Source organism: Sphaerulina musiva (assembly GCF_000320565.1).
Source record: "Sphaerulina musiva SO2202 unplaced genomic scaffold SEPMUscaffold_1, whole genome shotgun sequence".
Classification (NCBI taxonomy): domain Eukaryota; kingdom Fungi; phylum Ascomycota; class Dothideomycetes; order Mycosphaerellales; family Mycosphaerellaceae; genus Sphaerulina; species Sphaerulina musiva.
Window position 1 is genome coordinate 4319295 of NW_016017383.1, and position 24705 is coordinate 4343999.

At 49.0% G+C, this 24705-nt stretch overlaps 5 protein-coding genes across 5 annotated transcripts; all 5 read right to left on the reverse strand.

The window, feature by feature from the left end:
• Positions 1–10445: 10445 nt before the first annotated feature.
• SEPMUDRAFT_35926 (uncharacterized protein) lies at positions 10446–13276 on the reverse strand (the record flags this gene model as incomplete). The annotated part of the gene is made up of 2 exons (XM_016908622.1): positions 10446–10691; positions 10784–13276. 2 exons carry the CDS (start codon positions 13274–13276, stop codon positions 10446–10448), a joined length of 2739 nt encoding a protein of 912 aa, XP_016765875.1.
• A 473-nt stretch (positions 13277–13749) lies between these two features.
• Positions 13750–14886, reverse strand: SEPMUDRAFT_123095 (uncharacterized protein). The gene has a single exon (XM_016901825.1). It carries the CDS (start codon positions 14667–14669, stop codon positions 14436–14438), a length of 234 nt encoding a protein of 77 aa, XP_016765876.1. The 5' UTR covers positions 14670–14886; the 3' UTR covers positions 13750–14435.
• Positions 14887–16708: 1822 nt separating this feature from the next.
• Positions 16709–18216, reverse strand: SEPMUDRAFT_146716 (uncharacterized protein). The gene has a single exon (XM_016903817.1). It carries the CDS (start codon positions 18084–18086, stop codon positions 16779–16781), a length of 1308 nt encoding a protein of 435 aa, XP_016765877.1. The 5' UTR covers positions 18087–18216; the 3' UTR covers positions 16709–16778.
• A 706-nt stretch (positions 18217–18922) lies between these two features.
• On the reverse strand, positions 18923–19971 carry SEPMUDRAFT_33772 (uncharacterized protein; the record flags this gene model as incomplete). Its single annotated transcript, XM_016908550.1, has 2 exons — positions 18923–19672; positions 19753–19971. 2 exons carry the CDS (start codon positions 19969–19971, stop codon positions 18923–18925), a joined length of 969 nt encoding a protein of 322 aa, XP_016765878.1.
• A 317-nt stretch (positions 19972–20288) lies between these two features.
• Positions 20289–24241, reverse strand: SEPMUDRAFT_146718 (PS_Dcarbxylase-domain-containing protein). The gene is made up of 2 exons (XM_016903818.1): positions 20788–24241; positions 20289–20735 (listed from the first exon to the last, which is right to left on the reverse strand). Exons 1-2 carry the CDS (start codon positions 24115–24117, stop codon positions 20574–20576), a joined length of 3492 nt encoding a protein of 1163 aa, XP_016765879.1. The 5' UTR covers positions 24118–24241; the 3' UTR covers positions 20289–20573.
• Between the last annotated feature and the right edge of the window lie 464 nt (positions 24242–24705).

Sequence of the window (24705 nt, forward strand, 5' to 3'; positions counted from 1 at the left end):
GTGGTAGGTAGTGATGCTCTGTGATGATGATGTGACGATGGAAAGGAAGCTACCTCCTACATGTACTACAGCTCTCTCATCATGTACCTTTGCCGTACCTCCTACTAGTCTACTAGTTCACTACACGTACCGACAGAATCAATCCAGTGATGAATGTACATTGGATCGGTCGAGCACGGAAACTAGACACTAGTTCCACTCCAAGTGGACCATCCATCACGTCACTACCGCACTCGCACATAACATACCGTATCCTTCGGCCGAACTTCAGCATCACAAGCAAACTGAAAGTAACCTGGTAGAGACGGGAGCCACGGCGCGACATTCTTCCACGCCCTATGCCAATGTTTTTTTTTCTACAAGTACAAACTACCTCCTACCTGTATGTACCTTATGCACTGTACATGTACACTATAAGGTAAGCTTGTCGGTTTTGGTATACTGCATGTTGCCTTGTCCCCCGTCCCCCCAAGGACATCATCATCATCATCCTCTTGACGTCGTCATCTGATAGGGTATAACGCGGCTTTCATCGCATTCCGGGCCCGATCTATGCATGCATGGGTGCCTAAATTCTAACCATTCTTGGCTGCATTATTGAAGCACTGCACAGATTGGAAAAAAAAAGAGAACAAAAAAACAGCCTGGACTACTGAACTAGTTCTGGCCCAAGAAGGATAGGCCTGTTCAAAAGGTATTTGTTGATGCCGAGAGAAAGAGACGGAGAGAGACAGAGAGATAGGAGCCTTCGCACATTCGTATTGGATTCGTATTTCTATATACCTGTCTACATGTACCTAAGGTACACAGTCCTTCTACCGCCGTTCGATAGTCTATCCGTGCCGCTCATTTCTATATATTGAATAGCTCGGTATCTCGGACACTAGTTAATATCTATACTAATAGCTATCTAAATAGCGCTTTGTAGGGTATCTCGGAAGCAGAGGAATTACTAAGGAATACTAAGGTATTCCGGTAGTTTGAAACGCCTCTAGGCACTACCCCGAATAACTACTACTATTCTAATATAGTAACTATCGATTGCACCGATAGGCCGATGTATAATACTAGTCTATTAAACGGCTAGTGCCGTACATACGGCCGTATAGGTATATAGGTATATATAGGTATATAGGTATATAGATATATTATATCTAGTATACTATATATAGCTAAGTATTAGTTAATATTAAATACGATTGATCGTATAGTAAATAAGAGGAATTCGTATAGTTCGTATAGTATAGTATACGTACGTACGTACGTATATATATAATAGTAGTAGTATATAGTTGTTTGTAGGTAGTATGTCTATTACTTCTATCTATTACTTCTATCTATTACTTCTATCTAACGGCCAATTCTATAGTCAATTCTATAGTCAATTCTACGGTCAATTCTATAGTTAATTTAATAGTCGATTTAACGATATCGTTATAACTCCGCGTCCGGTAGAGGGACTATAGTAATAGTATAGTTAGGGGTCGTCGTCGGCTAGTAACTCAATTTAGGTATAAGAGTAAGGTATATATAGTAATATATAGAGCGTCCTTCCTACTACGTAGGAAAAGGAACAAACTAATTCTTGTTCTTTGGAAAGGAGAGGGCGGCGTCGTATAATATACCCCTACGCTAAGTATACGCAGGCGCTACGCCGCGCGGGCGGTCGCCCGATAGCTGATCGCCCGACGACTCGGATTATACTACTTCTATAGCCTGTCCTATCTTAGGCTAACGTACCTTAGGCTTAAATACCTAACCGCCCTCTAGAGCTATATACCTCTAGGCCTAGCTATTACAACTATCTCCTCTCCCTAATAGAGCTATCCCTAGCGATATATTCTACGTATCGTATACGGAGTATATATAGAGCGTATACGGAGATGCTCGCATTCTATATAGAGGCTAGTCGTTATACTAGGAATCCTAGTAGTTACTCTAGGGTATTCTATATAGTAGAATGTAAGGAAGTTAATAGAACGTAGAATACGATAGAAGAAAGCCCGCCTAGCAACAGGTAGTAGCAACGAGTAAGTATATTTCGTCCTCTATACTACGTCTTTTCTTCGTTCCTTAGTTCTTCTCTAAACTATTTTTTTAGGAAAAACTCTAAGCTCTTCGTACTATCCTCGTAACCTATATATACGAGACATACCTCCGAAGCGCGCGATAGCCGCAAAGGCGCCCGAGAAGCCCGTCCTAGAGCGCGATCCGCGTCGTAGTCGCGCCGCGGCTAGAGCGTACAATATTTGCCTCCGCTATATAGAGTATATATTCAAGGGTACGTCGAGACCTACGCGTTGCGTACGCCTTACCTATATTTCTTTGCTAACCTAATCTAATAGTAGTAGATACGAACGGCGTCGCCGAGCGCGCCTACAACGGCGTAATAGCTCCTAGCCGTAAGAAGAAGTACTAGAGGTACGCGAAAGGGCGCTACGCGTACGAACGTATAGTAGACCTAGACCTGCTTCGGTAGGCGCGCTACCTACGCGTCCTATACGCGGCGCTTCGTTCTTATATAGCCGGTATACGCTCGGTATAGGTAATACGGCGCTTATAGCGGCTAGGGGATAAGATTCTAGAGAGCAAGAAGGTACTTACCTCTAACAAGGGCAAGGCCGTCGGCGTCTACGAGACGCCGAAGAAGGGTAGTAGTAGTAGTATAGCTAGCGCGCCGGCGTCGAGCGCCCTAGCCGTAGCCGACTACCTAGAGATAGCGAAAGCTACCTCTACCCTTTAGAGTATCTTTAAGCTATAGTACGAGGTAAGTTCTGTCGCTTCGTACTCTACTCGTAGGCGTCGCTAACGTCTGTCGTAGATAGCTCGCTTGGCCGGCGCTGCTAGTACTGCCTTAGATAGCGCGGTAGCGACCGCGTATCCCGATTACAGTAGCTAGGAGCTGTACCTATCGGACGGCGAGGAGGAGATAAGCCTACCTAGCGATAGTAACGACGACGACGACGACGACGACGCCGGTAACGGTACCGGTAACGGTACCGGTAACGGTACTAGTCCTACTATTCCTCCTATTAGCCCTACTCCTACTACTCCTTCTTCTAGTACTACTAGTACCGGTAGTACCGTAGGTACCTAGCCCTCTCGTCGCGTTCGGTTAGCCTACGTTTCTAGTACGCTGTACGTAGGTTTTAGTGTTTTTGTTTTTATATATAGTGTTCCTAGCTTAGCCGGTCAAAAGCAAATTGATTCTTAATCTCTCTACCTACGTCTCGCTCGTACTATACTACTATGTTTCCGCTACGCTTCGAACTCGTCGAGGGCGGTATACTTACTAATATACTCTTTAGGTTCCTATTAATTAAATTCCTCGGGCTAGCTACGCTAGCGTACTAAGTACTATCGGATGCCCTTCCTTAGACGCGTATCTAAGATCTTTTCTACCTTGTAGAGTCCTTCTTTATCGGCGAGTAGGAGGGTTCTCTCCTACGCGTTACCTACGCGGCTCTTATAGGGCTCGAGATATAAGATATAGAAGACGTTGTAGATCTACGATCCTGCTAGTAGGGCTAGGCGGTACGCCTGCTTCCCTATAATATCGATTACCTTAAATAGCCCTACGAACTTATCTATAAACTTTTTCGTAGGTACCTTTAATCTTAGGTTCTTAGTAGATAGCAGTACTATATCCTCTATCTTAAACCCTATTATAGTATACTTCGCGTTAAAGTACTTCGCCTACGCTTTACTAGCGTATTGCTAGCGCTTACTTAGAGTTTCGTAGTTCCGTTTCAGTCTCTCTATAGCGTCTACTACGGCCGGTACCTCCCTCTCTACGAGCTCGTTCCGAGCGTTACGCGTACTTGTCGCTAGCTCCGGATTGAAACTATATAGTACCTTAAATAGTAACATCTTTAGGACAGCGTAATCGCTGTTATTATACGCGAATTCCGCTTGTATAAGTATACTAGCCTAATCGTCCTACTGCTCTAAGCAGTAGATATATAGGTACGTCTCGATTACCTAGTTTATCCGTTCGGTTTAACCGTCGGTTTGCGCGTAGAACGCTATACTAAGCCTACGTTTTACCTACGCCTTATAGTAGAAGTCTAACTAGAACTAGCTCGTAAATACCGAGCCTCTATCGCTTACGATGCCTATAGGTATACCGAACCGTCGTACGATTTCGTTTACTAGGATATCTACTAGGTCTGCGCTAGTATATTTCTTTGTAGTTAGTACGAAGGTTACTATTTTAGTATACCTGTCGACGATTACGAGGATCGTATCATAGATACGGTCGCCGCGCTTACTTAGCGGCAGGTCCGTAATAAAGTCCTAGGTTAATTCTTAGAACGGCCTTTCTAGTATTAGTAGCGTAGCTAGTTCGCCGTATAGACGGTAGCGTCGCGCTTTCGACTTTTGATAGGCGTTATAGGTAGCGACGTATTCTACTACCTCGGTAGCTATTCCCGGCTACGAGTACTTTCTCCGGATTAAGGCCGTTGTCTTGTCCTTTCCGAAGTACCCTACTAACGGGTCGTCGTAGTATATACGTATTAGCTATGCCCTAAGTACGTAGTCCTTAGGTATATACAGCGCGTCGCCGACCTATAGATTGCCTTCTTAGGCGATATAATCCTCGAATACGCCCTAGTTGCTTATCGCCTACTCGTATACTACGCGTACGTTAGGCTCTACCTAGACGAGTACGTAGGTATATATTAGAATCAAGTCGGAGACGTTTGCGTACGGCTGTTCGTCCTTAGACATAACTTAGGCAACGCGGATAGGCGACGTATAGTACTACTATAGGTTAGCGTTAGTACCTCTCTCAACGCTACGGTATAAACGATCGCCGGTAATACGGATACGTAATACCTTCGGGCTATCTACTTCTAATATACGTCCGTCCTATAGCTATAGCTTAGTTTGTAGGGTAGGGAGGAGGTTAGTTACCTTATACGACTCGTATACGTAATCGCTACGTCGCGACGGACCGTCGGCTAGGTTTCGCTTGCCTGCCTAGTAGGTAATAGCGAAATCGAAAGCCGCTAGGAATATCGCCTAACGGGCCTGTCGACCTATAAGTTTCTTTATACCTATAAAGCCTCTTAAATTAGCGTAGTCGACGAGTACCTCAACCGTATACTAGGCGCCTTCGTAGTATAGCCGCTAAGCTTTAAATAATTCGACTACCGCTAATAATTCCGAGTCGTATATCTCGTAATTACATTCTATAGAGATTATCTTATAGGAGTAGAAAGCGATAGGGTACTATTTAGAGCCGAAGAGTTAGCTTAGGATACCTACGATAGCAAACGCCGAGGCGTCGCTTTCGATACGTAGCCGTAACGCCGGGTTAAAATGCCTTAATAGGGGTGCTTACTAGAAACGCCGCTTAATCTCTTGAAACGTATACTCCTCGGCTACGCCCTACTAGATCGGTCCTAGCTTCCTGCCTTTTACGGCTCTCTTTAATAGTACTATTAAGAGTACTACAATCCTCGAGTACTCGAAGATAAATCTACGATAAAAATTCGCAAATCCTAGAAAGGACTATACCTCCGTTAAGGTAGTTAGTATTAGCTACGCTCCGATTGCGTCTACCCTACGAGGGTCTATCTTTACGCCGCCGGGGGTTACGACGAACCCGAGGTAATCGACCTCCTTTATAAAGAATTTGTACTTTATATACTACGCGTAGAGTACGAATTTACGGAGCCTCTTAAGCACTTCGTATACGTCCTTTATATACTACTCGCGTGTCTTACTATAGATAAGGATATCGTCGAGGTATACTACGTAGGTAATATTAACTAGTCCTACTAGAGCTCGGTTGATATACGCCTAGAACGTCGCTAGGGCGTTGGTTAGACCGAAAGGTATAACCTTATACTAGAAGTAACTATAGCGTATACGGAACGTAGTCTTCTAGCGGTCGCTTTCCTTAATCTTGATACGGTAGTAGGTATCGGCTAAGTCTAGGTACGTAAACTATTCGGCTCCTATAAGCCTATCTAGCGTTTCGCCTATAAGGGGTAGGGGGTACCGGTTTTTTACTATAATTTCGTTTAGGCCGCGATAGTCTACGTATAGTCGTAGTAAACTATCCTTCTTTAGTACGAATAGTACCGGCGCGCCTACTTTACTTATACTAGTCTTAATCCAGTCGTGTTCTAGTATATTAGTAATATATTTATATAGGTGCTTAAGTTTAGCGCCGGACTAGTAGTACAACGGTCGAAACGGTAGAACGGTGCCTAGCCGTAGGTCGATCGTATACTCTACGCCGTCTACTAGTTTGCTACGCTGTTCGTCTATAGGAAACAAGACGTCGTAGTAGTCCCGATATTCTATTAGCAACTCCGTAAGCTCTAACCCTACGTCTGTCCTACGTACTATTACTACGTATATATAGGACGAGTTCTTTAGGTCCTTAAAGAAATCCGGTACCTCTCGGACCTTAACGTATAAGTGCTCGCTACCGTAGCGCTATTCGTCGGTAGTACTATCTACTACTACTTACTAGGTACGGCGCTATAGCCGCCCTAGGATAAGATTAGGTTCCGGCGTATCGTAGGTATAAAACAAGCCGCCTATCGTACGCTCGTTACCCGTAGAGTCTACGAGGGTTATATAGATATAGTACGCTCCGTAGTAGTAGCCTAACTAGCCTATAAACGAGCTCGCCGGCGGTAGGAGTATATTCCTACAAACCGCAAGGTTATACTTTAGTACGAAGCTACGCGATACTACGTTAATATTAGCGGTATCGTCGAGTAGTATAGTAGTAGGGGTACGCCCCTTATACGTCTCGACTTATCCTTCGAGGATACGAGTATAGTATACCTAGATAGGCAAAGGTATATTGCCGTCAAGATTAGTATCTAGAGATTGCGACTCTCCTCTAATACTTTCTCTTTTTTTAACGCTTGCTCTTTAGGTATAGTAACCCTACGAACTGTATTCGCCTTATCGCGGCTTGCGTAGTTAGAGTATACGGAGTCGGTCGCGATATATCCCTTCTTCTTATAGAAGTAATACTCTAGGTTCTCGTACCTACGTACCGTCGACGGCGTTATAGTCGATAAGGTACGCCCGTCGCGTAGGACCCTACTCTTGCTACGATCCTATTAATCGTAGTTTCGTAGTACGTCGCTCTCGGTACGCTTGCGTTTGCCCTACGTACTATAGTCGCGCCGATAGGGCTCGTCCTTAGTACGGACTACTAGAGCGTTGTCTACTTATTCTAGGCGCCTTACTAGGTTTACGAGCTCTACTCGCGTATTAGGGATAGTATGTCCCTTAACGATATCCCTACGTAGCGACGGCTTTAACTTTGCGAGGAAGTAGCGTATTAGCTACGCTTACGTATAGTTAAACTAGGCTTCTAGATAACTAAGCTATACTACGAAATAACGGACGCTCTAGTCCGGGCCTTAACGTACCCTTTTATACTCGATTATTACGCCGATCTGACGGTTCGACTAATCGCTAACGGTATTGCGGAGCTATCCTTTAAATTCCTCCTAAGTATAGTCCTTAGGGATTACGTCGGAATACTCGTCGTACTACGTCTCCTATACTTCGCCTACGAGCTATATAATACTATATAGGACCTTGTCTTAGTCGGTTCGATATTCTCGGGGGGCGCTAAGGAATACGACCTCGAGGTACCTAATAAAGTTACGATATTCCTTATCGGTGTCTCCTTTAAACGGCTTAGGTTCTCGAATCTTAGAGCCTCTATATAGGGAGTAGGTACGCGACGGGTTCGTAGCCCGCCTACGTACGTTACGTAGGTCCGTCGACCTAAGGTCTTCCTCGAGTCCGTCGAGAAGATCGGGCTCGGCATCGTCGTTGTCTATAGTAACTATAACGGCTAGAGTTAGTACTTAGCCCTAAATTTACTCCTATAGACGTTAGTTCTCCCTCTCGAGGGCCTGAACTTCTAACTCTATACGGAGACGCTAATTTGCCTCCTCGAGCTATATATATCTAGTATACGGGTCGACTACGTAGGCCTCCGGCTAGATAGGAGCCTCCTCGAAAGGAGTCTCCCCTAGGTTCCTGTCTACCTAGGTATTTATAGAGCCCGATACCGTCTCCTCGGAAGGTTAGGCATCCTCGTCTACTTCGCCGATAACGCGGCCTACCTATACTATAGCTACGGCGCGGTCGCGTTGCTGTCGTAGGGCTATCGGACCTCTATAGATTACTACCCTTTAGAAGGATAGAAGAATTAGAAATATAAGAGTAGGGTATATATAGTAATATATAGAGCGTCCTTTCTACTGCGTAGGAAAAGGAACAAACTAATTCTTGTCCTTCGGAAAGGAGAGGGCGGCGTTGTATAATATACCCCTACGCTAAGCATACGTAGGCGCTACGCCGCGCGGGCGGTCGTCCGATAGCCGATCGCCCGACGACTCGGATTGTACTACTTCTATAGCCCGTCCTGCCTTAGGCTAACGTACCTTAGGCTCAAATACCTGACCGCCCCCTAGGGCTATATGCCTCTAGGCCTAGCTGTTATATTAGGGCTATAATACTACTATACTAAGTACTACAACCGGTACTATCTACTACCGCTACCGTACCGCGCAATATACGTAAGTACGTTAAGAATAGCCGTAAGCGATATACTATTATTCCCCTTAAAATACGGTATACTATTAAGGCCTTAGCTTAATAGGCCGGCTAGAAACTTACTCGAATTGCTACTGCCTTAGATAAACTATATTCTATAGTCTATAGTATAGTAAATAAAGCTATTGCCCTATAGATAGATAGAGCTAAGCGGTTACTTAAGAAATATAGTACCTCTATCGCTAATCGGATTATCGCTTTTGTTACTCGTAACGAAAATAGCTATAGAGCGACCTACAACTAGATTAAGACAGTACTAGAATTAGAGTATTCGGAGTCGACGATCCGCCGGTAGCTCTAGGAGAGTAGATACTATCGTCTAGTTGCTCGATATACCCTATAGTTAGACAACGAAAACATAGATCTACGTAGTTAATTCGGGGAGTAGTGCCTAATATAGATAGCGAAGCTATTTATCTTTAGAGATACCGTAGTATTCGGTCGGAAGGGTATATAGTAGTAGAGAGTAACTCGTCGCCTAGGTAAGTACTATAGTAGATAGGTAGGAGAAGAGAGAGTCCGAATAACTAACCGTCTAGGTAAAGTATATAATCCTAACTACCTCCGGCTATTGTTTAAGGATATAGACAACGCTTATTACTACTATAGCTTTATCTATAGCTCTCGGAAGTTACGACTTATCTATTAGGACCGTTATACCCTAGGTAATATAATCTAGGCTACTCTAGTATAGTATATATTGCCCGAACTTATCCGCTTCTAGTAGGAGTATACAATCGTATTAATCGACGATAGCCCGCTAAGGTTAGAGAACGACCTAGAGAACGAAGACGTATTCGAGCTCTCTCTAGGACTAATTCCCGAAATTGCTCTTTCTAATACTATGTTCTATACTCTTATTTAGGGCAGAATCGACGTCGATAGCTATAATCTAGCTATTATCGTACTTAAGAATATGCCTATTCTCGTACTCGATAGAGCGTCGACCTATAAGGGCGAATTCTAGCGAGAAATCGAGAATCGTAGTATTCTATATACTCTAGATATCTAGCCTCCTAACTCGCTAGATTTAAACTGTATTAAGAACGTCTAGGCACTAATAAAAGTACGTCTAAACCGCTTGCTATACGTAGGTACTAATAAGCAACTTATAGCTTAAGTCTAGTAACAATAGGACTCGATTACGGCAGAGGAAATCGAGGTAATTACGGTATCGTTTCGGCGACGAATAGAGCTTTTAGGCGAGCGCGACGGCATATTTATCGGTTACTAGATTAGTGAATAGCACCGGCGCAATCGATTGCGTACGTCGGTAAGCGCGTAAGTATATAATATTAGTCGATATTCTAGGCATAGAGATAGTCACTTATTTATAGAATTCCTCTCTACTAAATTTTCACGATACGTAAGATCGGATATCCGCTCGGTAAGCTCCGTAATTGGTGGAATTGGTCATAACTAATCACCGGGGTAGCCTACAATTTTCATAGTGCGGATGGACTATCGAACGGCTGTAGGAGGGCTGTGTACCTCCTACCTGATCCAAGCCTACCTTACCTTACCTTACCTAGCTACCTCTTAGCTGAATCAGCAGGGCGCATACAGCCACGCATACCTTCACGCTATTGTGTGCGTGAGACAGTACCAAAATAACTGACCTTCCCAAATTTACGTCTACCTACTTCTTGGCACTCACTTCGGTCAGTCATCAGAAGGAAAAGAGAAAGGTGGCGTGGCTTCTCATTCATCATAGGTACCTGCAAGGTACATGTATAATCAATCATCTCATCAGCCTGGTTGCTGTTTCCATACCGGGATATCTGTACAGTGTCATCCATCCATCCATCCATCCCATCATACCTAGTCGTTGTGCATCACATCATGTTCGTGCTGCCTCCCGGAGTGGTGGCCCCCATAAAGACCGAACTTCCATTGGGCCCATTATGAGGCTGCAAATGCTGCTGCTGTTGCTGTTGCTGTTGCTGTTGGAATTGCTGAGTAGTAGTACTACTACTACCCTGCCCATGAGCATCCGAAGCAAGATCGAGGTTCATGGGCCACATGGCGCTTGTATCCATGCCGCCACTACTCGTCCCTTGGATGTACGAGTCCCATGCGCCCTGTTTTTGGTACCTTGGTCAGCATTGCTTCGACGGTAATGCACTGCTACTACTACTCTACTACTATGCAATAACAAAACGATGCAACTTACCCAATCAATGTCGCCCGCGTCCATGCCCATGAAATGGCTGCTCTGCGCTATCATTTGGCTCATGGGGCTGGCCGCCCCGCCCATGCTCGAGCTTTCGGGTCCGGAGTATTGTGGAGTCAGACCAGTACGTTCGCTTGTCGGGTCGTTTAACAGTGCAGCCATGCTTGCAGGGTATTGCTGATGCTGCTGCTGCTGCTGCGGAGACACTACTGCAACTTGGGGCATAGTCATACTGAAACCTGGTGATATGCCACCAGAAGACAACATACCCAAGGTCATTGCGGCAGACTGCTCCGGGGGCAAGTCGTCCGTGTCGATATCAGCTCCATGATTGTTGCCATTGGGAAACATGCCGCCGTAGTTGATCGCTGCACTGCGATTGGCATACGTCTGCGCTTGCTGCGACGGAGGATACGCCGGAGCTGCCCTCTGCGACTGGTTCGCCTTGAGATTCTCCACCATGACACGCAGCGCAACCGATCCTTTATACGCCTCCATCGACTGATCACGGACGGCCTCCCAAATGGTGATGCAGTGTTCCACAGCTTGCAGCATCTGCTCTCGTCGACCCTTATCATACACATCGGCCACGAGAGGTGACGTGGGTTGGTTTGTGCTTCGTGCTTTCCGCTCTGATTCTGCAGTGTGGTAGAGATCCAGACAAACGAGCATTGCCGAGAGGAGAAAGTCGTGTGTAGTCAGCGATGATATGTACCACTTCACAGACCGCAATCGTCCACCAGGCTGTGACTCGCGGTGCAGCGTCGCTTGATGGTCTAGAAGCTCCATTGCGGCGTCCAAACACGTCCGTCGGGAGTAGGCATACCGCGGACTCTCTCGCCCTCGAGCGATAAACCGGCGATGAAGCACAAATAGAGAGCGCAAGTACACCATTTCCAGGCCTAATCGCTGCATGATGAGGTTGGCAGGGTCACGCGCCGACTCTTGAAATGTTCGCATTTTTAACAATGGAGGATGTTGACACCGCATCTCTCGCAACTCCGTGTCATACTTGAGCGTCTCTTCGTAGGAGGGTGGGTTGGTCACGGATTGCGTGTGTTCCACGATCTGGCCAAACAGAAACGTCATTCTGCTCTTCGTGATCATATAAGACATTGGCGTCGCCTCAAACGCCGGTCTCGATGGTGGCAAGCTCTTCATGTCTTCGAACAGCTCATCGTCGTACAGGTTTCGAGGCGGTTCGGAGTCCATATGATCTGATCGAATCATGGCAGGGAGACCAAATTGAAAGGATATGAGACAATCAAACTGTCGCACAAACGTCCACACTCGTCTTCGCAGCTCCCCTTGAAATGGTGTGATGGCGGGATGCGGTCCAGGATCTCTGTGATAACCCATGCGCATTGCCAGACGCACACACAGTCCGGTCAACAGCAATACCGAAGGCTCAGCGTCTCGGGATCTGCTGTACTCGGCCTGCATGTGCAACACGAGCGTCTCGAGGGTCTGCGGGTGCGCTTGCGTCAAGTCGCTGAGGAGCAAGGCCTGCGCGGTAGATTTCCTGTAGGAGTAGGAAAGCTGGAGTGTTCTGCCTCGATACTCTGGCGGCTCGTCACCTGCGCGGTGATATGATTGTAGCGCCAGAGTCATCATGGCGAAACACATGCCGAGCCAGATGACGCTGGACTCGAGCGGATTCAGCCAATGTTTGTCGTATTGCTTCTGGAATGACGGTCCATGTATGATATGTACAGAAGGGTCGTACGCGTTGAAATATCGCGCGATCAACCGATCCGCATCTGCTTTGGAAGGATACGCCGCGAGCAGCTCGCTTTTGTCCTTGGCCGCAGGTCCTTGCAGCAGGAACGCCGTATTCGAATGATTATCCGCTTTGAGTGCCTGGACTTTTTCCAAATGGTGCTTGTAGTCCTCCTTGTGGCTCTCAAAGTACTTCTTGACCTCACTGATTTCGCCCAGGATGGCATACCAATGCGCGTCCGAGGCAAATATGGCCTTGCCATTGTCCATCTTCATGATGCCAATGCCACGAGAAATGCCCTCGACCTCGCTCTCTTCTTCGCCTTCACCCTCTTCACGGATCGTGTCTTGCCCGCCGCCCATACTCAACTTCAATTCCGAACCAGTACTCAAGCTACTACTCCTGCTGTCGCCTATGACAGCTTGCGCAGCAGATGTCGTTGCGGGCTGCGAGCCGCTCGTCATGAGCGACAACACCAAGCCTTCGAGACGATCTATACGTTCTTGCATGTGATCCGGAGAGGCATTCGGCCTACCGCCGCTGCCCTTCTTCCTGTTCCCGGGAGTCGCATAGCTGCAATTTCCTGTATCGCCTCTCTTGGAGCAATTGTCGCACGGATGTCCTCGGTTGCATTTCAACTTGCGATGTCGACAAGGCCCGCACGACAGCGGCACTCGGTTGCGTTTGCGAATCACCCGTCCCGCGAAGGGTTGCCCATCGGGAGATGCGCCGTTGGGGGACGACGTAGACGAGGGCGGCGTTGGCTGCACCATGCCGTCGTCTCGCAACAACGCTGCGGATTCAGAGGCGTCGCGGCCTTGTCTGCGTAGGTAAGGGTCCTTTCGGGGTTGCGCAGTCGGTCGCGAAGAATCTCGAATGCGATCCAAGTCAGCTTGGGACTCTGGTGTGCACGATCGACGTTGTCGCAAGTCGCAAGTGCTCCTCGTCATCCAATCGCGCTCACGCTAGCGGTTTCGCAGATGCCGCTTACACATGTGTACGACGAGCCTGTGAGCCGGAAGATGATGATGCTGATGATGATGGTCGCCGGGCACGATGAAGATGATGAGTGTGAGCTGTGTTCAGTACCAGGCAACCAGGTACATCCACGGACATGAAAGTACACGAAAGGTGGTGACTGTTTCACTTCCACTTCGAGCGACCTACTAGTCTTTCTCTGCACCCTCACGTGGCTACCTCCTAGCTAAATGTACCTTCCAAGTTCTGGAGATGATTGTAAATTGGTGTGAGATGGTCAGGAACGCACTCATCAATGATCCTTGTCTTTATCGTGCGTGCTGCTTGTCCACCGGAGATAGCCTGCATAAATCCGAAAACGGTCTCGGCCCTCCTCCCCCCTAGATGTACTGAACAACTTCACTCAACTTGACGCTGCGGGCACACGCTTAGGAGATCTTCCGCTGAACTGGGCCTATTACCCAGCCACTAACTGCCGACTCTGGGAAGAATATTTCCCTTGATCCATCTTCATCTTCATCTTCGTCCTCATCCTCCAAGATCCAATAACAAATTCCATCATGAATCCTTCAACTCATACATGATAATCACCATCCTGATAAAAGCTCTCTTTCGGTCTCTCTCTCTCTCTGTCTCCAGAGCGCGCAAAAGTCTTTCGAATCCAGTTCAAAAGTAGAAAGTTTGCTCCAGAACAAAGCTCGGAGACGTGCGCGCGACTCGACTTGATTTTGCCCGGACTGAATCGATGTTGTGTAGTGGTGGTGGTGGTGGTGGGGATGATGATGGTTGTAGTAGAGGGCTTGTGGCGACCGGTGATGTTTCGATTTCGATTTCATCGTCATCCTTATCATCTCTGTCCTGGATTTCTTCTCCTTCCTCTCCTTCTTGTCCTTCCTCTCCTTCCTCTTCTCCTTCTTCTTCCTCTTCTTCTTCAAGACGAAAAAGGCGTTCCTCCTACATGGTCAAATCCATCCTCGACTGCAAACCCACCAGATTGCACCACACGCCATCTTGCTGCTGTCTTTTTCTCCCCGCTGCTGACGTCTTGTGGTGTGTGCTATTCTGTTTCGGAGTTGCCATGGGCACACCCTTGAGTTTCAACCACGTTCTCGAGCCGAGCTGTCGGACGGAGTGGAAGACTGGCGAGAGGCATACCACCTTCAAGGCGTCGGCGTGTTTTCTCTTCATTTTGTTTTGTTTTGGAATTGAAGTTCTTCTTCTTCTTCTGGGAGAAGATGGAGGAAGAGGAGAATGAGGACCTCGTGGTGATGTTGCCGTGAGTTCTCAACACCGAACAGGCCTCCCCTTTTTCTTTTCTCTTGTTCTTTCAACAAAATTCAATATCCGCTTCCAGGTGTCTGGCTATTTGGCATTAATCTTCGTCCCGTAAATTCGTTCCTTCCTTGGGGTTTGATCGCGATAGTGGAAGACGCCCTTCAAAGCAATAAGAACACCAAAGACCAGCACAATTCCAATCTCGTAAGGGCTGCCGCGTTGTGTGATCGGTGACATGGCCTTGCTCCCTCTCTCTTTTCTCTCTGGGGGGGAAGAGGTCCTGTGTTCAGCTTTATGTCTTGTTCATGAAGAGAGAAGAACAAGAAAGAGAAGGAAGAGAAAGAAGGTTCGTTTGGGGAGAAAACAAAGTTAGATATAACGCAAGAATAAAAACACACAGTACCTGATCTAGCGATGAGCTACCAGAAACTGATGACAGAAAGCACTTTTTTTGGTTCTTCCCCCGTTCGTAAAACTTGTCGCAAGTAGTAGTGTACGAGGCGTCATGCAATCCTTGCAACGACGAACGCCTCTTTGATCACTCACCCACCCACGCATTCACCCAACTCAACTCACCTCAACCCATACCTGGTAAACTACGTTCCTTGGAAATGCGATATGAGTGGGCTTTTCACCAAGAGGAGGGTATATGCTGGCAGAACCCAACAAAAACAAACAAACGAAACATGACACCTCCTGCTATCATCATCGCCAAGAAGCACGATGGGAATAAAACTTGGTAGAAGTACACTGTCACGAGGTTGGCCCAAACAGGGGTTACAGGTTTTGCTTTTTTGGCTTCTGACTGGAAACCTGACACTTGAGAATCCAACCAACCTCCTCCTACCTCCTCCTACCTGTAGTAATAATGTAGGTCAGGTCAAGTCAGGTAGGTAGGTAGCATGACTCCAGACCACCACCTAGTGAGATTTGGGTAAGGTACTGGTAACTGTACAGTAGTAATAATACAGGTAGCTGTCACGGTATCGTATTCTGATACCATCCACAAAAAAATACGCCTTTTTTTTCAGGTTACATCCTAGTCTTACCTCCTAGTGCTGTGTCAAGTTTTTTGCTTGCATGAGGTCGGCATCAATGATGATATGATATAATCCTGTTCTATACCTGGTATGTACGGTACAGTATCAGATGTAAGAGGTACATGTATCTTTTCAACATCAAGGTCCCAAGCGCTTTCAGCTTCATACATCGGACGATGATGATGATGATATTCCTGTTTCTGCTCCAGTTCCATATCTTTTCACAACAACAATCTTGCTGCAGCAGCGCTTCCAGCTTCCAGCTTCAGCTTTCACAAGCTCAAACACCGATTCCGATTCCAACGTTGAAAAAAATTCTGTACAGTACATCGCTCGATGCATTGCTGTCCATGAATGTCAGGTAGACAGACAGACAGACAGATACATGAAAAATTCCCTAATCAAACTTGAATAAGGTACCTACCTGAGGATCTCGATCATCGATGGGCATATGCAATTGTCAGGAATATGTCCCTAAGGTAGGTACTGCTTTCTAGGTTGGTAGTGTATGTAACATCCAACATACCTGACTTGTCAAGTCACCTCAAGCTTAGCGGGTGCTCTCACACATATATCCATTCATTCATTTATACCGATCAAGTAGAATGTGATGTACCTACCTATACGTCTGAACCTAGCTACCTCACCTTTCAGCTGTATCGAGTATCGAGTAGCAGTAGCAGCAGCAGCAGCTCCTTTCACGCCTTTTGATACAATGTATACCGACTCGTATTATTCTGGCACGAGGAAACGTCTCATGTTAGGTTGTATTGACTTCCCTCGCCTTACGTCGCCTCGTCTCGCCTCACATCTGCAGCTGCAGCTGCAGCTGCAGCTGAAGCTGCAATCGACGATGTATTATAATAGTGCAGAGCAGAGCAGAACAGAATGTGTGATAATTGTGTGCATGTATTCATTACTTGTCTGCTAGCTTTCTTTCTTTCTTTCTTGATATACATACAAGTATAAATCTCAAACGTCTCTAAAACTGCCCGCCTTGGACCGGTCTTCTCCCCATCCCGCCACTACCACCACCAAAACCGCCGCCTCCAGGAGTCAGAATGTCAGGCGGACTCATGGGGCTCACGACGTCATTCGTACTCATATATGAAGGCGGCCCCGTGGTGTGGGACGCATAGTATGGAGAGTTATTCGTGGGCGTATAGTTGTTACGCGATGATGATTGCATCCCAGAGGAGTAAAAATCGTTGTTGCTGTTGTTGTTTGCGCCAATAGGCGATGGATTATTAGTATAAGGCGACAAGGGAGATGCGTTGCCTGCAGTGTGGTAGCCTCCAGACATGGGACTGCGATAGGAAGTTGGGTTGCGTGGGTTCTGAATCTGCTGCTGCTGCTCGTAGACGGAGGACGGGGACTGGGGCTCCGCGAGGTTGTGATAGGAGTTCTGATGCGTTCCATATGGTGAATCGTGCTGCGGTGTCCGAGCACCCGTGTAATAGCCTGTTGCTCCGACCTGGCTGCTGCTATGATATGGACTCCTGCCAGTGTTCTGTTGACGTTGTTGTTGTTGTTGTTGTTGTTGCTGATCATAATCTCGATAATATGGATCCATCTGTGCAGCGTGTCCACCAGCACCCATATACCCCATGTCTCCCGTGGAACCATTTTCTTGCCCACGATAACCTGCCATACTTGCAGCAGCAGCAGGCGACTCCAACGCCTGCTGCCCATTATTATTGTAAGAATTCGGATTCTTCTGCTGATGATTCAACAGTCGCTCACTCTGCGCCGGCACAGAGGATGTCACGACCTGATTGTCCATCTTATCCAACTCCACATCTTCCTCCAACTGCTCAATGCGCCGACTCGAAGCATTCTGCCAACTGGGCATAGCAGGTAAAGCATCTTCGTTGTAAACTTTCTGACTACTCGGCGCGTCGAACGTGGCCGTTTGCGCAACATCTTTGCGACTCCCTCCTCCATACCCAGCAGCACCTCCACTCACAAGATAAGGATTCTGCATCGGCGGTGGCTGAGCGTACTGGTATGGTATCGGCGGAGCTTGTTGATAGCCCTTCTTCTCTCGTCGACCTCGCGGCGAGGGACAGCATGCGTTACAACAGCTCAAGCAGCCGCAACAGCATTGCATTCCACAGCAGAGACATCGGGCAATACACCAGATGAAGGAGAATGCGATCAAGGAAGCAATAATGATTGCGACGATGACGGGCCATTTGCAGTAGGTCTTGCTCATGCAATTGTCCCAGCTGGAGAAGGTGTTTTGCACGCCAGCGACGCGGTCACTGACGTCTGCCGCTTGCGAGGCCATGCTCTCTTTCTCTTCCTCTGTCTCTCTCTCTCTCTCTCTCTCTCTGTCTCGATCGCGAGTACAGCTATGCAGTGCTTGTATCCCTATTTCATATCCAATATGCCTGGCAGTACTGATACCTCCTTTGTACCTGTAATTCCCAGCGAGCGTATAATCAGGCAATGATAATGAATCCAATGATAAGGTACCAGGTAATGATAGGTAACAACAAGTCCTGCAAGCGAGCGTACCGTGCCCAAGCTAAGTAAGTCAAGGGAGAAAGAGGAAGAAGAAATTAAAAAGCGGCCAGCAGCGACGGGACTCTATCACGCACACGCTATCACCCAAGTCAATCCATGTGACGGACGCGAGGCTGAGTTGCGTTCGTCGGCGCGTCCTTGGCCCTTCTCCCCTTCTCCCCTCTTCCCTCTTCCCCCCCATGGATGGCGGCATGGCCGTCACCTGAAACCCCAGATGGTGGCGTTTTATGGTGCGACAGATCCTCGGACCGGGGGAGCCACGACGACACCGCCACCGCCGCCGCCGCCGTAAATAGATCTACCTTACCTCCTAGGAGGTACCGACATGTACCTATGCAATATGCATGCTTACCTTACTCTTGTACGGATCAACGACAATGACTATTACACAGTCGTTGGTTGGTTGCTTGACACAAGGTATCGATACACAAGGTAGGTACCGCTTCTTCCACTCTTATGGTTGGTGGAGGTAGCTATTTTGAACGTTGTATGCATGCAGCGCAAATGTCATTTTTCGTATTGGAATATGCAGCTACAGTAAGGTAGGTATATCGTAGGTATGCTTCAATCAAAGCCTGTACCTCGTTGACGAGCCTTCTAACCTTTCGGCGTCTTCCTCTTGCCCAGTGTCGATGTGGTACGAGTATGCACCGATGGCCTCTCGTTCTTCTCCTCCTCCTCTCGATCGCTGTAGAAGCTCCCCAGTATCCTCCCTCGATGCTCGACCAGCTTGTCATGTTGTTCCAATGCCTCCTTCAACGGGTTGTATCTCCATCCCAATTCCTCATCAAGGATCAGCTGTGTATATGCGAACAGGCTGGCATCGAACAGGCCGGGTTCCTTGGCTCCAAAGAACCACTCGTCTCGCTGTAGAAGAGCAGACAGTGCCTCGAATGCCTCTGTTGCCTCCTTGATCAAAACTGCTGCGTCCACCACATTCGTTCCTGCGCTCTTGACCAGCTCTGCCTCTGCGGCGCCCCGCAGTTGTCGCGTCGTAGCAAATCGTACAAGAGCATTATTCGAGCAAGGATACACGTAGAGCCGCTGCATGAGGGCGTCATTCTGAGGTGCGAGATACAGTTGGTACAGCCAGCATTTTCGCAGCCGATTGTCCACGAGGCTTTGGTATGCATCGGCACGAGTATCATGAATGTCCGAGAGGTCCAGTGCGCGGTTGAGCGCCTGTTTCGTGAGCCATTTCTTCAGCTTGTTTGCTGGGACTGGATCGGGTGTAGTCCGAGTACCGTCAGCGATGGCGGGTTGGAGGAACGGCAGTGAGCCAGACGGCGAGGCGTGATTGTTGGAGGATACCAGAGTGCATTCGATGCCACTGAGGCGCAGATACGTCTACTCGTTCCTTGTTAGCACATAGCCATGCCCATAGTTTCAGCGTCCACCTGCTACTGCGTCCACATCACCATTCTTACCTGCCACTTCAGACAACTTGGATTATAGCTCGGTCTGCCGTGCTTCGCGTCTTGTTCAGTCGTGAACACGTGTAACTTGTGTGCACTCGCCGCCCTCGGCGCTCTCCATGGCAGGTCGTTCGCCTCGTACTCTCGCAACGGAAACTGGTCAAACACGCGTTTTACCGGCGGCGGCAGCGAGAAGATGCTCGCTCGGGGCTGGACGGGGCCATCTGCCATGGTGGAGAGAGGCACAGCACGCCTGGCGCTGTCTCCATCGGACGTGTCATTGTCGGGCATTATGGTCATCCATGGCAAAATGGTGTTGTGTGATTGATTACATGTCCAGAAGGACTCCAAATTTTGATGCGATACTGACGCGGAACTTACTAAAGGCGATGTCACAGGCGGAGGTGCCTTGTCTTGTCCGCCGCATGGGCCGAGATTGATCCGAGTCTTGACCCAGCCTCAGGACGGCTGTGAGGAAGTCAAGTGGAGGCATCAAAAGGACGGCTCAGTACACTTCCTCTCTCCTCACGCAATACAAATAGACAATTGTTCCTGTGAAATGCCATTCTCATATTGTAGGTCTGCTGCCCATTTCTACAGACTGCCATGTGTTTGGAGAAGTTGTTGAGACTCTCCCATCCTTCCACTCAATCCACATGTTCTGTGCTTCGACTGCCTTTAGATGCTAGGACTTCTTCTGTGTGCCAGGTACTTTTAGGTTCCCTCCTCCAATAACTCAGGTATGCTGGATGCTTCGTCGTCTTTCTCGTCATTCGTACAACCTTCTCGTAATGCAATCGTCTCTTCGTCATGTGTGCTGCTCACTTGACTTGCTACATCGCAGTGGAGACATGGTGTCGTAAGCTGGGTGCCAGTGAGCCTTCGATACGCTGCTTTGCACGCTGCTTCTCTTCTTCGGTCGGATTTGCCTTGGGTTGATCCGGCATGTGGGCAGAGTGGCCTGTGGTGCGGCCGATAGCCATGCCAACGCGGACCTATCGCGCCGTCAGTATACAGCAGCATGTGCACAGTTACCGCAAGACTTACCAAAGTCTCCAGAGCGCCACTCGCATTGGTGACGAGGTCTTCATCGAATCTCATCTTCCCTGGCTCGAACAGCAACAGGAGTGTCGACCCTCCAAACTTGAAATATCCGAGTTCCTCCGCTCTCCTGACCTTTTCGCCCGCCTTGCGCGTGATCACTGTGGAGCCGACCATCATGGCGCCCACACAAATGACCATGACTCGTCCGTGGCAGGCGGAGTCGATCGGCACAACAACGCGCACGTTCTCACCATAGACGTCGAGCGCGGAGCGAATAGCCATGGGATTGACCGTGTAATATTCGCCCTCAATGAGCTTTGGCTCTCCCATGACTCCATCCACGGGAATGTGGAAACGATGATAGTCCTGGGGTGCCAACCGGAAAATCCCGAGACTGCCATTCTGATATCGTTTCGCATCCTGTGGGTAAGCATCTCCGAGCAATCGCTCGATGCTGAACTCGCGTCCCTTGACCCAGATGCGTTGTGCATCTTCGAGGCGGTTGAAGACGACCGAGCGGCAATCGGCGGGGCTGACAATGACATTCGGGTCGTCTGGAGCCGAACAAGGCCGGGCTCCAGGCTTCAGCTCGCGGTAAAAGAACTCGTTGAATGTCTTGAATTGCTCCGTGGGCAGCTTGACTTCATTCATATCGAGCTGGTGGAAGTTGATGAAACCCGTGATTTGAGATGCCGACGCTGGGTCATCATACTTACGACCTTGCTTGAACGACATGGAGCGAAGGAGCTTTCGCACTCTCTTCTTCTCCATCTCTCTGCTCTTTAGACCTTTGTACAGCAGACGGATGCCGAGTCGAACGTAGATGCTCATCCGTTCCTCGTTGATTTGTCCCGTCAGTCGGTCCTGGACCAGAATGTTGGCACTGTTCGCACCCAGTTTGTAGCCTCCGTACGAGACCTTGGTGATGATTTTGGAGTACCACTTTCGTTGCGCCTGAGAGCTGGTCACAAAGCCAGCCATAACCAAGTTGTTCACTGCTCGCCAGTCACTGCTGGCGCATGTCGCGATGTGTGTGATGATGTCCGCGTCAGTGGTCTTGCGACCTTTGGATATTCGAGGTTGGTGACAGATCGGGCATTCGGAAATCTCCACAACATGTTCTTCTTTCGAGTCGGGGTCACCACCGAGCTCTTCCTCCAGACCGTCCATATAGTCACCCATCTCACCGCTATCACCGAGATCACTGACCTCCAAAGCGGGAATCGAGGTCTGGCGAGGACGGTAGTTGAGAGGGTCGGAAGCGTCCAGGTAGGGTGTTCCGACTGCAGGGCTGTGCTCGGGCGAGCTGGGACTATTGGTGACAGTAGTGAAGCGCGCGGTCGAGGTGGACGGGTCCGCGTTCGCCGACGAGCGATGACTTGCATAGGGGAGAGAGTCACGGCTCTTCATGAGCTGTTCCTCCAGGCAGATGACGGCCTGATCCAGGGTCAGATATTCTTCACCATTGACGTCTGCCCAGCGTTCAAAGAAGCCATCGATGGTCTTGTTGTGGAGCGTGCTGCCGAGAGTGTCAAGCATCGTGACAAGCTCGATCTTGTCAATCTTGCCACTCTCGTCGGCATCGTATTGTCGCAATAGGACGCGCCAGAACTGCTGGCGGAGAGCCCGATATGGTAGGTACTTGGCCCGAATATAAAGTACCGGATGATGCTTGCCTTCCCAGCGCTGGATGTTCTTGAGTTCGAGAGGAAGTTCGAAAGCATGCAAGCCAGCTTCGTCGGCAAGATCGAGAGCATTTTGGTCGTCGTGAGATGTGAGCGCACCACTACTAGACATGCGCACTGCCGGCGGTCTCGTCGTCCGATCCCCAATTGATACCTCCGACGTGCGCTGCTGCAGAGATGGTCGAGATGCCTCGTTTTGGGGCAGTGAAGTCAGAGTCGTCAAATTGCTACTGCTCGATGACTTTGCCAGTTTGTTGAGATTGGTCGACGAGTTGGCTTTGCTGTTAAGCTTGGGGAGATCATTTCGACTCGACGACCTGGACAGTGGATTGCGAAATCTTTTACGCTTTTGGTACTCTGACTCTACTGCCTCGGGATCAGGTAGTCTATAAAGGCCCGTGTCTGGATCGGCCTCGGGCGCGAGCTCTCGAGCTCGCTCCAGTGGGAAATTGGCAGTGCCTACAAAGTCGTTTCCAGAGAACTTGTCACGATCCACCACAGCGAAATAGAGGCTGAAGTTCTGTTCATTCTTCTGCACCTGGAACACCAGCTTTTCGTCATAGACAGGATTCAGATCGTGCCTGACGACGCGGGTGCGATAGGTCTTGCGGCCCAGCGAGGTCACGACGAACGGATCCATATCGAAGGTGGTTTTGGTCATGTTCTTTTCCGGCGGCAGATCAGTGACTTTGTTGACCTCGAGGTACAGCACTCCAGCAACATCTGAAGTGGCGCCAAACTCATATGCGCTCGTCTTCTTCTTACGCCGAAGTCGTCTGAGCTTTCTCCGACGCTTGTGGCGTTGCTTTTCCTCCGAAGACGTGCCCACTGGTGTTCTCGCGCCATCATCCGTCTCATCGGAAGGCTCCTTCTCGTCGTCGTCGTCCTCTTCGTCCAGGTCATCCAGGTTGCTGCTATTCATCCTGCGAAGGAGTTCCTCGTCGTCATCTTCATCGTCGTCTTGCTCCGGGTCTGAGACCAGTCCAGAAAACCTCTGTAGGATCTGCTGCGGCGTCGCTGCGGTGTGGATGGGGTCCGATAGCTTGAAGCGGATCAAGACGTCGCCCGAGATGTTGCTGTCTTTCTTCTGCTTCCGCCTCCCATTCCGCCTGCCTTCCAGCTTGAACCACTTGGGCTCTGGATGGAGGTTGCCAGCAGCAAAGATGTCCTCCAGCACCACATCAAATTCGCCCATGTAGTCCTTCCTGAAGCGGTCCTTGTCCCAGCACACGGCTTCGAGTAGGGCCGAGTCGGGCGATGTGACGGGAAACTCGAAGGTCTGGTTCCATTCGGGATTCAGCGACTTGCCCACCACACTCGTCGCCTCTTTGGACTCGCCCAGAGTCAAGACGAGGAAGGGGTCAGAGAAACCACTCTTGTCTTTGGCAGCGAGGTTGCGGGCTTTGAGCACTTGCACATGCAGGAGCAATCCCATGCCCATATGATCCCCTTCCATTGGCTTCGCGGGAGGCCGTGACGCATTGGACATGAGGTAGCCGGGGCTTGAGGAGCGTGTCGCTAGAGGGGTTGTCGGCGCAGATGTGTTATTGTTGTTGTTGATGTTGTTGTTGGCATTACTCGAGGAGGTGTTGCTGCTGCTCTTGACGCGCTTGAGGGAGAGAGCTGACGGGAGATGCGGGCGAGGCATGGCGGTGGCGGTGGCAGCTCATCAGCCTTGCCGTTTCAGGCTGCGAGTGGTAGGGGTCGGCAGCGTGTGGTAGGCTGCGTCTGCCGTGATGCGTCGTGCCAAGTGGTTAGGGACCTAGGGTAGCAATGGTAGGTCTGGGTGAGGCGCAGAGAGAAGCTCGGCGTGTTCAGCCCCGCGGATGACTTTTGGCTGCGATGATGTAGGAGAGGAGGAGGAGGTGGTGGTGGTAGTAGTAGTCGTAGTAGTCGTAATCGTCGTCGTCGTCGTCGTAGTAGTAGTCGTCGTAGCGAATGGGTGGTGAGGAGGAGGAGGAGGAGGAGGAGGAGGAGTGAACAGAGGTGGTGGTAGTGGTGGCTGTCGTCAAAGGGAGCAGCATGAAGAAGACGGAAGAAGGAAGAAGGGAGCAGGTCCGAAGCAGCAGTTGGTCCGAGGATTGATGAAGGGACATACATAGTGTAGAACAAACGGCCGCTGCTCGAAGTAGACGTAGACGTCGAACTAGCAGAACTAGTACAGCTCAGCTAGCACAAGTCGCCAGGCTGTGGAGGCCAGAAATGCCGCATTGTCGTGGATTCTCGCCAACAATTC